General features: G+C 39.4%; 2 protein-coding genes across 15 annotated transcripts in view; both read right to left on the bottom strand.

Annotated features, from left to right (window-relative positions):
• The window catches only part of LOC100856702 (orphan sodium- and chloride-dependent neurotransmitter transporter NTT5-like), a 35,172-nt gene extending 26,106 nt beyond the window's left edge, over window positions 1-9,066 (bottom strand). Inside the window, exon 1 of one of the 2 annotated variants that reach the window (XM_038528271.1) lies at window positions 8,981-9,066. The gene's annotated coding sequence lies outside the window, so the exon portion shown is untranslated. Of the gene's footprint in view, window positions 1-8,391; window positions 8,524-8,980 lie in introns of those variants that run through there. The other variant, XM_038528272.1, reaches the window with a different exon arrangement.
• Window positions 9,067-10,102: 1,036 nt separating this feature from the next.
• Window positions 10,103-14,222, bottom strand: part of SLC6A16 (solute carrier family 6 member 16) — a 35,375-nt gene continuing 31,255 nt past the window's right edge. For 5 of the 13 annotated variants that reach the window (XM_038528259.1, XM_038528264.1, XM_038528260.1 and 2 more), the window contains 5 exons: window positions 13,892-14,078; window positions 13,374-13,575; window positions 13,076-13,253; window positions 10,924-11,107; window positions 10,103-10,726 (listed from right to left, as the gene is read on the bottom strand). In XM_038528259.1, the coding sequence (XP_038384187.1) occupies window positions 10,505-10,726; window positions 10,924-11,107; window positions 13,076-13,253; window positions 13,374-13,575; window positions 13,892-14,078 (973 nt within the window). In that variant the 3' untranslated portion in view covers window positions 10,103-10,504. Of the gene's footprint in view, window positions 10,727-10,850; window positions 11,108-13,075; window positions 13,291-13,373; window positions 13,576-13,891; window positions 14,079-14,222 lie in introns of those variants that run through there. The other 8 variants (XM_038528262.1, XM_038528261.1, XM_038528263.1 and 5 more) reach the window with 8 other exon arrangements.

The following is a 14,222-nucleotide window of genomic DNA, read 5'->3' as shown; positions in this document are numbered from 1 at the left end:
ATCTTTTTTTTTTTTTTTTTTTTTTTTTAAATTTTTATTTATTTATGATAGTTACAGAGAGAGAGAGAGGCAGAGACACAGGCAGAGGGAGAAGCAGGCTCCATGCACCGGGAGCCCGATGTGGGATTCGATCCCGGGTCTCCAGGATCGCGCCCTGGGCCAAAGGCAGGCGCCAAACCGCTGCGCCACCCAGGGATCCCTTTTTTTTTTTTTTTTTTAATTTTTATTTAAAGCCAAAACAATCTTAAAAAGGGAGAACAAAGATGGAGGATTCATACTTTCTGACCTCAAAACTTAGCATACAAAAGCTACAGCAGTCAAAATAACATGGGACTAGCATTAAGACAGACATATAAACCAATAAAATAGAATGGAGAGACCAGAAAGAAACCTTTGCATACATAATCAAATGATTTTTGACAATGATGCCAAGACCATTTGATAGGGAAAGAATAATCTTTTCAACAAATGGTACTGGGAAAACTCATTATCCACATGCAAAAGAATGAAGTTGGACTCTACCTAATACCATATATAAAAATTAACTCAAAATGGATCAAAGACCTAAATGTAAGACCTAAAACTATAAAACTATTAGGAAAAACATAGAGCAAAATCTTCATTATACTGGATTTGGCAATGATTTTTTGGATATGACACCAAAGGCATAGGCAATAACAACAAAAAAATAACTAAACTAGAGGCACCTGGGTGGCCCAGTTGGTTAAACTCCTGCCTTTGGCTCAGGTCATGATCCTAGGGTCCTGGGATTGAGCTCAGTGTTGGGCTTCCTGCTCAGCAGAGAATCTGCTTCTCCCTCTGCCTCTCTCCCGGGCTTGTTGCGCTCTCTCTTTTGCTCACACATTCTCTCTCAAATAAATAAATAAAATCTTTAAATAAATATATATATTTATATATAGACATAGACTAATTAGATATTATGAAAAATTTTCAAATTTGTATATCAAAAAATAATGTCAACAGAGTAAAAACGCACCCCACAGAATGAAAGAAAATATTAGTGAAATCGTATAACTTATGAGGGATTCATATCCAGAGTATATAGAGAACTCCACAATCTGATTAAAAAATGGGCAAAGGACTACAATGAGATAGTATCTCATATCCATTAATATGGCTACAATTAAAAAAAACGGAAAAAAATAACAAGTGTTGGTGGAGATGTGGAGAAACTGGAACCCCTGTGCACTGTTGGTAGCAATATAAAAAAACGGTACAGCTTCTGTGTAGAAAACAGTAAGGCAGTTCCTCAGAAAATTAAAAATAGAATTACCATATAATCTAGCACAATTACACTTCTAATTATATACTCAAGATAATTGAAAGCAGAGTCTCAAAGATATTCTTGTACACCATGTTCATAGCAGCATTATTCAAAATACCTAGAACATGTAACCAATCCAAGTGTCGATTGAGGAATAAATGGATAAGCAAAACATGGCACGGCCATAAAATGACATATTATTCAATCTTACAAAGTTAGGAAATTCTGACATGTGCTACAACATGGATGAACCTTGAGGATACTATACTAAGTGAAATAATGCCAGTCACAAAAAGACGAAGATTGTATAATTCTACTTATATAAGGTACTTAGAATAATCAAAATCATGGAGACAACGAGTAGCAGAATGGTAATTTCTAGGGGTTGTGGGGAGTAGGTTATAAGGATTTACTGTTTAATGTTTTGAGTTTCAGTTTTACAAGATGAAAGAGTTGTGGAGGAAGATGGTAGTGACAGTTGTGCAACACTATGAATGTATTTAATACCACTAAGCTGTACACTTAAAACCGGTTAAGATGGTTTAAGTTTTGCATCATATGTATTTTACCACAATAAAAAAATGTCAAAAAATGGAATGCAAAATGGTATAGCCATAGAGAGTCATAGTTCCTTTAAAAAGTTAAACATACAAAAAAAAAAGTTAAACTTTTTCATATACACTTTCCATATAACCCAGCAATATCACCCCTAGGTATTTTCCTAAGTTTTGTTCACAAAAACCAGTATGCCAACATTTATAGCTACTTTACTCATGATTGCCCAAACTGGAAAAATTCACATGTCCTTCAACTATTGAATAATAGATAACTGTGGTATATTCATAGAATGCAATAAGCAGTAAAAATGAATGAAATATTGATACATTCAACATCCATGAATTTCTTATATATTATGTAAAGTGAAAAAAGCCAGACTCAAAAGGCTAAATACAGTATGATTCCATTTAAATGACATTCTGGAAAAGGCAGAAGTATAGTGATGGAGAACCAATCACTGGTTGCCAGGGGTTAAAGGTGGAGATAGGATTTGACTACAAAGGGGCAGGCAGCACAAGAGTTTTGTGAGTGATGGAGCTGTTTTGTATCTTGACTGTGGTGTTAGTTACATGACTCTATATGTATTTGTTGAAAGTCAGAACTATACACTCAGTGAATTTTATTGTATATAAATTTAAATTTAAAAATAATGAAACCAATAAAAAATAATAAAAAAATAAAAATAAAAATAATGAAACCCTTTTGTGTCAATTATACTTCAATTTAAAAAAGATTTTAAAATGAAGATATTTTTGAAGATTTATAATTTTTTTAAGATTTTATTTATTTATTCATGAAAGACACAGAGAGAGAGAGAGGCAGAGACACAGGCAGAGAGAGAAGCAGGCTCCATGCAGGGAGCCTTATACGGGACTCAATCCCAGGACTCCAGGGCCACACCCTGGGCCAAAGGCAGATGCTCAACTGCTGAGCCACCCAGGTGTCCCATAAAGATTTATAATCTTCTTTGGAAGATATCAAGATTTATAACAAAGCTAAAGTAACTAAAGTAACTAAAACAAAGATAAATCTCTCTATAGATATATGTCAGATATATAAATATTTATAGATATCAGCTATTTAATCTTGGGATAATTCCCTTATACTTAACTGTATGTCTATGTATACACACATATATGTGTATATATAACTGTATATGTATATATGTATATATGTATATATATACACACACAGTATATATATGTACAGTTTATATATATATCTATTCTATATATTGTCTGAAATTTTCAAATTTTTGCTTTGTAATATTTAAGTCTTTACCTTAGGTTGATTTTTTTAAAGGTGTGAGGATGAATTGAAATATATTTTTTAAAATATGATATCCAATTGTATCAGCACCATTTATTAACAGAATTTTCTTTCCCTACTTGTCTGCAGTGCCAGCTCTGCCATTTATTAAAGCTCCATATATACATAGGTCTGTTTCTAGGTTCTTTGTTCTATTTCATTGGTCATTTTGTAATATCCTTACATATTTACCTCACAGTCTTAGTTACTGTAGCTTTAAACAGATAGAAGAGAGAATCTCCAAAACAAGTAAGGCAAAACAATATAGGGTTACATACATAGGCTGTAAAACAATAAAGAAGCAAGGAAATAATTACCCTACAAGTCAGAACACTGATTTCCTCTAGAGAGGAGGGAAGTAGTGGTGTTAGGATGTGGGCACATGGGACCTTATTGGGTACTGATGGTGTTCTGTTTCTTGACCAGGGCCATGGTGACAAGAATGCCTGTATTCCCTATGGGTCAAGTAGGCACCATGGAAAATAATTCCGCTTAAAGTCATTAGCAGGTACACTATCCAAGAAGGCTAACTTCTGGAATAGAATATGAGAGGTGGAGGAGGCTAGATTAGAGTCAAATCTCCTGTGTCAGGGAATTAGTCTGTCCAAAGAGAATTCACATGGAAGCCTCCACAAGAAAGTCACAATTCATATTCTTCCCACACACTAGAGCATAAATGCGAGTCTGTGTTCCCCAACAAGGGATGATTGTAGTCATGTCTGCAGTAAAGCTGGAGATGATTGTCCCTTATTTTCCTCCATGAAGATTTAGGTTTGAGGAAAGGAGGGGGTATTTCTTAAGTTTGAAAACATTGGAGGACTTGTGGTGAGAAACACAGGCTTGGAACAGGGGGAGGAGATGAGTCAAAAGAGAAGGAAGAATAAAAGAAGAGACCACCTCTGTTCCATTTCAGGTCCCTTGAGTCACAAGCCTGTCCATGGATGGGAGTGAAGAAGCTTTGAGTCAGATGAGATTGGATTTTTAAAGTAGATGTTAGACTGGATTTTTAATGAATGAAAATGATCAGAAGTTAAGGGATCTGGAATACAGCAAAATAAAATCAACAATATAAAGGTAGGCACAGTGCTTGGGGAAAAACAAAATCTGTTCATATTTATGCTCTACCACCTCAGACTACTCAAAGGTTGTGTGTGTGTTTTAAAGATTGATTGATTGATTGATTGATTTTAGAGACAGAGTGTGTCAGTGGGGGGGCAAAGAAATAAGGAGAGGGAATCTCAAGCAGACTCTGCACTGAGCATGGAGCCAGATTGGGGGGAGGGATTGATCTCACGACCCTCAGATTAGGACCTGAGTCCAAACCAAGAGTTGGATGCATAACTCACCTGCACTGGGTTTTTTCTAGTTAAGGGAGAAATAATGTATAAAGTGGAGAATTCTCACACCCAGACCTAAAACTGTTTTACCTATTTGAAAAAAATCAATTTCTTAAAAAATAAAAATAAATAAAATATAAACTTCTTGGATTAATCTATCCATTGAACAAATATTTAATTACCTACTTGGACCTGGAAGGAAATATGACTCTGTTCTAGCCATATGGATACAGTAGCAAACAAACAAAATTCCTGCCTTTCTGGAGCTTACGTTCTAATAAAGCTTATATTCTAGTAACTTAAAATATCTTCTATAGTGGGGAATATTTGAGTGTCTAACATCTATGTATAAAATCTGGGTAAATGCACAGATTTAGAGAAAAATTACAGAATCTTGGCACTCTATCATCTATACCAGCTCTTTAATCTTGGAATCATTCCCTTATGAATGACAATCTAATTTCCCCCAAGAAATCTGCGGGATTATTTCTCCATCCCCATCTGACAGATAAGAATTAGCTAAGGCTAAAGAGAGAACTGATTTGCTAAGGGTCACAGAACTACCTAAGGATTTGATATAATAAACAAAAACATATTTCTTGGTCTCCAAATGCTATGTTCTTCCCACCAGGCCAAGAAGCCCCTTCAGACAGAGATTGCAATGATACTCCCACCAGTGAGTGAGTCTGGGACTGGTCGTGCTGCCATGGACACCTAAATCAGTGAGAAGACATACGGGCATTTCCATATTAGATGTCTACAAACTCTACCAGACAAAGTCCTAAAACTGAGTTTTTGCCTCAATTTGCCTGCCTAGGCTCTGGGTTCACATGCCTTACTTCCTAGGTGGAGACACAGATGGATTTGTAGGCTTGGGAATAGGAAAATTGATGGAGACAATGATGAGCTCATTTGGCAAATGATGAGGGTGAGGGCTTATGGGCACCAACTTCTAGTTGAGAAATGAACATAAGGAGCATCAGACCACATGAAAATATGTAAATGAAAGATCTGAGAAGCTAAGTAAAAATCCTACAATCCTGAACTTAAATTGAAAAAATGAGTGTGAATTTATAACATGTTTTATCTCAGGAAACTATTTCCTAGCTGTATCTACTGAAAAGGCCTAGAAACATGACCAATGCATAGCAATAAACACCCCTAGCACAAAATTGTGATCTCTAAATATCATTTTCCAACAAAAGAAACTAGATATCCTAGGAAAATAGCTGATTTCAGATCTGGGGTATATAATGTACAAATTAATACTGGACCATACAGTCAAAGCAGAAAAGATAGAAATTATTAACTACTATTGTGGTCTTGTGGAAAGGACTCAGGAGTTAAATTGAAGATGCTCCCACATGCCAAAAATGATGGTTTGAGCATCAATAAGAATAGCTGCAATTGGGATGCCTGGTTGGTTCAGCGGTTGAGCAGCTGTCTTTGGCTCGGGGCGTGGTCCTGGAGTCCTGGGATCGAGTCCCACATTGGGCTCCCTGCATGGAGCCTGCTTCTCCCTCTGCTATGTCTCCGTCTCTCTCTCTCTCTGTGTCTCTCATGAATAAATAAATTAAAAATATTACAAAAAAAGATAATAGCTGCAATGGATGAAAATATATCAAATATTTAAATCTGTGAGTCCAGAGAGATACTAAAAAGAAAAAACCCAATGATCATTATTTGGGGGAATATTAAGCAATAAGTTCATTTTTTAAGCTGGTTAATAAGGGGAAAGAAAGTGTATTCCGCCTTTCTCATACAAACTGTACATACACTTGGGTAACAAATGTTTAGCAAGTTTCTCTTACTAAAAATATTACTTAATATTATTAGAAATATTAGTAATTAATTAATCTAATAATTAATATTACTAGAAAATTAAGCTAATAAAAAAGAAGGAATGATGGTTACAATACTACCATTTTATAATCTTTAATAAATATGTGTATCTAGACAATGACCATCCATAGCCGTTCACATCACAAAAAGAAAGAACATCCAGACATTTTTTGCCTCCTGATAGAACCATATAAAACCATTTATGAAGTATTCTTGCCAGAATATTGACCCTAAAACTAATCAACCTCTTGACCTAACTACCAATTTATAAGAAATCCAGGGAGTAGGGAGTGTATTAAATGATACCACAGGGAGGCAATCAGCAAATTCCAGATGGTTAGAAACTACAGGACAAATAACCCAGTTTCATCAGTAAATGCATTGCAAGAGGAAAAAAAGAGGAGAGCTATAGATTAAAAGATTCCCCAATGGATACAGTAACAAACTGCATCATATGAATTTTATTTGGATGACGATTCAAACAATCTAAAAAAATTATGAGACAGTCTCTCAAATAGTTAAACATAGGGGGTCCCTGGGTGGCTCAGCGGTTTAGCGCCTGCCTTTGGCCCAGGGCATGATCCTGGAGTCCCACATCAGGCTCCCTGCATGAAGCCTGCTTCTCCCTCTGCCTGTCTCTCTCTCTCTCTGTCTCTCATGAATAAATAAATAAATAAATAAATAAATAAATAATTTTTTAAAAAAAGTTAAACATAGAGTTGGCATATGATCAAGCAATTCCACTCCTAAATATATATATGTTCAAGAAATAAAAACATATGTTCATCCAAAGAACTTTTACACGAATGTTCTTTTTTTTTTTTTTTTTTTACACGAATGTTCTTAACAGCATTATTCATAATAGCCCCAAAGTGGAAACCGCCCCAAATATCCATCAACTGATAACTGGATAAATAAAATGTAGTATATCTCTATAATGGAATATTCAGCAATAAAAAGAAATAAAATTCTGATATATGCTATACATGGGTGAAGCTTGAAAATATTATGCTGTGTAAGAAGCCAATCACAAAGGACTACACATATTGTATGATCTCATTTATATGAAGTGTCCAGAATAAGCAAATCTATTAAACCAAAAGTAGATTAGTGGCTGTCTAAGGCTGAGATTGGAGGCCAGAGTAGTTGGGGTGACAGCAAATGGAGTGGGGTTTCTTTTCAGGATAATGAAAATGTACTGACATTGACTATGGTGATGGATACAAAAACCTGGGATATTTTACAAGCCACTGAATTGTACACTTCAAATGGGTGAATTGTACAGTATATGAATTATATCTCAACAAAGCTTTAATGGGCACCTGGCTGGTGTTAGTAAAGCATGTGATTCTTGATCTTGGGGTCATGAGCTGAGCCCCATCCTGGGTGTAGAGATTATTATTTAAAAAAAAAAAAAAAAAAAAAAAAAAGGAGGGATCCCTGGGTGGCGCAGCGATTTGGCGCCTGCCTTTGGCCCAGGGCGCGATCCTGGAGACCCAGGATCCATGCTCCATGCACCTGCTTCTCCCTCTGCCTGTGTCTCTGCCTCTCTCTCTCTGTGTGACTATCATAAATAAATAAAAATTAAATAAAAAAATAAAATAAAAATAAAAAAAAGGAGTTACAAAAACACAATATTGTTTTTTTAAAAAAAGATAAAACTACCAGAAAAACAAAAAATGAGACAACCTGGAAAATCTTACTACTGGCTGGATATTTTATGGTATTAAAGAATTATTTATTTTAGGTGTGATAATAGTTTTGTCAGGTTTTTTTTAAGGGTTCTTATTTTTTAGAGCTAAGTACTGACATATCTAAAGATGAAAGGATAAAAAAAAAATAAAGATGAAAGGATAAATTTGGGATTTGCTTCAAAATAATGGGGAAGTCTGCAGTGGGAGGAAAGAAAAAGAAACCAGATTGGTCAGGAGTTGTTACAAGATGGGTGATGAGTACAAAGGAATTCACTAAGTTATTCTTTTGTGTATGTTTGGGCATTTCTGAAATAAAAGGACTAAAAGCCACAAAACGAGAATCTTTATCAGGCTATTCCTGACTCACCGTGGGAATCCCTCTTTCTTCCAGGTCTCCTGATGAAAATTAAGGATGACAATATCTCATACCATTCTTGTGAGGAAAATGAAGTCGTGTAAGATACCCTACAAGGGACCAGGCTCCATTTTATCCAACAAGGCCAGAGATTCCCAAGAGCAGTGCAAAAGAAAATCTCATCACACACAAAGGAGCTATGAAATCCAACTTTGGACAGTAAAGACCTCTAGAGTTATGGAGAGAAGAACCTACCATAGGAATCAGTCTGTCTATAATCAGTAGCCCCTACGGCAACGTGAGATATTCACAATTCAAACAGTCTTGCGGTTAGGTGCCAAAGGACATTCAACAAGTGGCCAGAGAAGATAAAAATTTAGGAGGAGGGGGGAGACACACCAAGAGCTTCATTCCACTCCCATCAGTTTATCCGGTAAGCCCCTTCTATTCAATCCCTTTCCCACAGGTTCCATTCCCAAAGCTGAGACCGGATGAGGGGCACAAAGGGGGATGAATACTTGCACACCCCAAAGGAAGGAGGTTTAAAACTCAGACTATCTGATAATGAGGTGACTGTCTCCTCTCGGATTTTTAACCTTACCCGACTCAATAGCACCAGGTTTCCGGTAGACAGATAGTTTGGATGGGGGGTGGGGTGAAGGAGAGCGGGGGCGGGGCTACAAGGTACAGGAGCCAATGGGTGATGACCCGGAGGTTCACGTCCAGTCCAGTCCTCCAATCTTCGGAGCTTGAGCAGCGAGAAACTTCAGAGGTCCAAAGACGTTTAGGACCTCACCTCTTCCCATTCACCAGGCCCACGCCCCAGAGTCTCACCCGCCAGTGTTGGGATGTCTGCTTTTTCTTCTTTTGTCACAGAAAGTTACGCTGAGTCCGTCACCCTATGGTAGTTAGGCAATCCCAGATACTGAGATCTCTGAGCATTTCAGGGAAACACATTCCCTGGATCTTCTGGAATCCAAACCACCTTCAGGCACAGCTTCCATCTTCAGTCATCAACTGACTGACCCCATCTCCTTTTGGAGAAGCATTTCAGCTCAGTTGTGGAGTCAACCTCCCACAAGTTCTGAGAGACCCACTCAGTCATCACCCACTAGGCAAATTCATTTGATTTAGCCCTGTAGTAAAACCTGGCATGTCTCCTACCATGCAGATATGGGGCCCTGGTGGGCTCAGCACTATGATTTGGTAGTTTCCTAAACTGGTTGTGTGTCAATTCACAGTCTTGAAACCTCTTTTTAAAAATAATTTTTAGACTCATTATTGGATTACCATGTCCCATTAGCAAGTGCATTAATATTCTTTCCATCTTTGCTGAAGCCATCATTTCCCAGGTTTGTCTTTGCTAAAGGCCAATCCCTGGATAAAGCAAGGCTTTATTCAGAGCATCTGAATTTGCCATGGCAAGGAGAGGGCAGGAACCCTGGACTGGACATTTGCCTCTCAAAAGAAAGGACTTCCGGGACAAAAAGACATTTATAATTTTTTTTTAATTTTTATTTTTTATTTATGATAGGACACAGTGAGAGAGAGAGAGGCAGAGACATAGGCAGAGGGAGAAGCAGGCTCCATGCGCCGGGAGCCTGACGTGGGATTCGATCCTGGGTCTCCAGGATCGCGCCCTGGGCCAAAGGCAGGCGCCAAACTGCTGCGCCACCCAGGGATCCCCAAAAAGACATTTATAGAAAAAAATAATCTGTTGACACCCAGTACTAGGAGTCCCAATGGACTGATTTATTGACCAACAGCATTACTCCTCCAGCTCCCTTTCAGAAGCTGGACAGACCAGTCAAGAAGCAGGTTTGGTAGGCATTACTGACAATATATATATAATGGGCATATATATACTGAGGGAGAGATGGGGAAAACACAATGAACAGTAGTAACCAGGGAGGATGGGGTCTGGGAGGGGGCTGCAAAGTGAGGCCCCGGGAGTCCACCAAATAATGCCTCTACTCAGGATTAAAAGCAGTTCTGGGTCGGAGGACATCAACAGTTGCAAATTGGTATTAGGAGTTGCCTATTATGCTGTTTCCAGGAATGTGTGATGTCGAATGAATGAGGTTAAGCAATCACACAACAGGATGACCACCAACTTGATTTCACCTTAGAGGGTTTCCTCCTTGTGGACCTCTTTACTGGGTTTTGGCTGGATTAAGGGTAAGGATTTGAAGGATATTATAGGCTTGCCCTGGCTTGTGGAAGTGAAGGAAATCCTGTGGGCGAGGCAGTATACAAAATATGTGGGGATGGGGAGGATGACAATGAGAAAAAGGGCAATCATCACAAGCAGTGCCCATGATGGGTATTGTCGAAGGACCTCTTTTGACTGTGGAAAAATGGGAAAGGAGTTCAGAACATTGAGGTTCCCAGAAAAGGGAAGGGTGGGAGGGGAACCAGGGCAGAGGACTAATGAATCTTTAGGGAGTCAGAGAATAAGAGGATAGGGTCTTTAGGCCACGAATGGGTTGAAAGATCCAGCCCCCACTCCCTAGGAAGGTCTGGTGTCTGGGGAAGGAGGCTTACACTGCTTGAGTCCCAGGCCACATAGGTGATACTCTTCAGAGATAGATGAATCAGAGTAATCACAAAGAGGGCTACCAGTACAATTGGACACAGAAAGCACCACAGCCAACGAATGATGGCAGAGGCGGGGGATCCCCATACGATCGCCAAGTCTTCAAGGAACCTGGGAGGAAGGGACACAAGACTGCAGGAGGCCTAGTCAGGCCTCACCCAGCCTTGGGGTTGGAGGTCAGCCCAACCTTAGCATCTTTCAAATATTCTACTTCACCTCCAAATCTCTGCCTCTCATCCTCTCTTATCATTTCCCTAGTCAGTCTTGCATCCCATCCCAAGAAAAAATGTTCAAACATCCCTCTATTGCTCAAAACCCTTCAAGGGTACCCAATGCCTTCAGGATAAAGGGCAAGTCCTTTCATTCATTCCATGAATATGAAAATGTTTATGATCACGAGGGGCTCTTCTACATGTTGGGCGTCCATACTGAACAATGCAGACTGAGAAAAGAAGGCAACACTTGGCCCTCAGTGAACCTTTCTTAGTTTCTTCCAGCCCATGGATCCAGCCTCCTCTACTACATGTGCTCAATCACAATAAATATCCAATTGGGTTCTTTGGCCTAGAATGCTATTCTCTTTGTCTACCTATTCATCTGTCTGGACTATGCTCAGCCACCTTCCCCTTTAGTATGCCTTTCCAGATTCTCCAGGTGCCTCAAGAGTGCCCCTGACTACCTCTACTATAGACTTACCACCAGTACTGGGATTATCTGCTTATATATATATGTCTTTCTGTTTGGCTTCTGTGTTTTTTGAGAGGAGGAGCTCATTCTAATTTATTTGTATCCCAGTAACAAGCTTTCCAGACACAGAGAAAGCCTCAAGAAAATTTTTTGAATGAGTTCATAAATGAGTGAACCACTCTCACCTGAAAATGCTGCTACCTGAGCCTTCTGCCTATGAATTATGCCACTTGGACATCCACACACTAGCCTGTTAAAAAGTCAGGCTTGGGAGTCCTTTGTATTTGATTTGGATTTTCCCACTCTTCCTTGCACAGTTATGCCTACTAAGTCCCAGTTCCTGATTATCTTGTTCTCCCTTCCCTGGTGGTTTTCCTTGCAGCATTAGATGACATCTCTCAACCTATACCTCTATCACCTTACCCCAAGCTGTTGTTAGCTCTCACTTGGAATATTAAAATAGCACCCAACTGTTCTCCTTGCTTCACTCTTGACTCCTCTGAATCTATTCTCCACACAGCAGTCATAGGTATTTTTTAAAAAATACATAAATCTGATGATGTCACTCCCCTACTCAGAACCTTCCAATGTCTCCCCTCTCATTCTGCATAAAAAGCTAAGCCCTGGGACACCTGGGTGGCTCAGCAGTTGAGCATCTGCCTTTGGCTCAGGACATGATCCGCGGTCCAGGGATCAAGTCCCACATCGAACTCCCCGCAGGAAGCCTGCTTCTCCATCTGCTTATGTCTCTGCCTCTCTCTGTGTGTCTCTCATGAGTAAATAAATAAAATCTTAAAAAAAAATCTAAGTCCTAAGTCTGGCTTAGAAAGTCCTACATGATCTCTCTGGCTTCTACTCCCAACACTCTACTCCAACCTCTCTCATCTATTTATTCCTCAAAATCTCCAAGCCTGATGCTTCCTCTTCCCCTGGTATTTAGTGTTTCCTCTGCTTGCAACACTTCCTCAAAATCTTGTCATGGCTCCTTCCTTCATGTCATTCAGGAGTCTGCTCAAATGTCACCTTATCAGAGAGGCCTTCCCTGTAATCCTATCTAAATTAACACCCATGCATATTCCCATTCTTGATCATCTCACTTTACCTTTTGATTTTCTTCTGTCAGTTATCAGTACCTGACATTTTTATATATTCATCTGGTTATTGCCTGTCACTACCACCAGAATGTAAATTCCTTAAGGACAGGGATGCTTGTTCTCTTCAATAACCTTGGTGGGTAAAACAGTTTCTGGCACATATTAAGCACTCAATAAATATGTTAAGTGAATGAATGAATGAATGAATGAATAGGTTTTTCAGAAGGCCCTGAGGTTAAGTGTCCCTACATCACTCTAGTTGGGTGACAAGACAGACAAGAAAAAGGGGTCAACCTTCCCTATAGACCCAAGGTATCACCTCCTGGCCCCATAGGCCCAGCCCACAGCCATGTTTTCAAGTATGATGGTGATGATTATGGGGAGGACTATCCAGTATTCACTCAGCAGTCTGATGTAGTAGATGCCTGAAGGTCGAGTGAAGAAGAGGTCACACAGGAACATGAACCCAAAGACAACCACTGGAGGAAACATTGGATCTGGATCAAGGTCAGAGATCTGGTTGGGTGACAAGGGCTAAGCAAAGGTTACAGACTTGGGCTGGGGAAGTCTTAGAGAAGTCAGGGCCATTGGTGGGAGTAGGGCATTGGTCAGAATACCTGTAAGCAGTTTCGTAGATTTCCTGAAAGAAGAAAAGGTGTTCTGGAATGGAATGAGGATTCCTTGCATGATCCCTATCATGCTGATCAGCCCCAAAATCAGCAAAAGCAGGAAGAAGAGGATGGACCAGAAGACAGACCCAGGGATGAATGACATGGTTTCAATGAAGGCCACAAATGCAAAACTTGGACCCTCCTTAACCTGTTGAGGGGAGAGAGAGCAGGAGTTAACTTTAAGTCCTTAAACTTAACCAAAAAAATACAGACAAGGAAACTATCTTCCCCAGAAAATTCTAAGCTGTAGGCCACTGAGAAAAATCAGATCTCCAAGCTGACCCTCTGATACGGAAAACCAATCCAAGGAAGGGCATTCTACAAGCTATAGTTCTTTGCATTACCAGGGATGCAGGTTATCCTAATGCTTCTGGGATTTTTTCCTAGTGCTAACAAAAGCTGAAATTTCTGTTTCATTGAAGGTTTTGAGTAAATCCAGGCTCTTCTCAGCTATTTTTACTGACCTTCAAAAACTGTTTCTCTAAGTTGCATTCAGTCACGTAGCCAAAGACCATATGCTTGATGGGCTGGGGAAGGCTGTTGAGCCAGGAGTTGAAGACAGAGGTTGGGTTAGCAGTCAGGTTTGGAGGAGGCTGGGCCTCAAGAGGCAGTTTCCCCATGGCTACCAGCTTTACAAGTGTTTCAGCATTCCTGAGAATGAGAATTTGAATCATACAGAACAATTTGGATCCTTAGGAGATCCCCTTCTTTTCCCTTATGTTCTAGATAAGAAAGGGCATCACTAACCTAGCACTACTGATCTAGGTAAGGTAGAGCCTAGAATAAAACCTAAAA

The sequence above is a fragment of the Canis lupus genome, chromosome 1 (genome assembly GCF_011100685.1).
Source record: "Canis lupus familiaris isolate Mischka breed German Shepherd chromosome 1, alternate assembly UU_Cfam_GSD_1.0, whole genome shotgun sequence".
NCBI classification, from domain to species: domain Eukaryota; kingdom Metazoa; phylum Chordata; class Mammalia; order Carnivora; family Canidae; genus Canis; species Canis lupus.
This window is presented reverse-complemented; position numbering and strand designations above follow the sequence as displayed.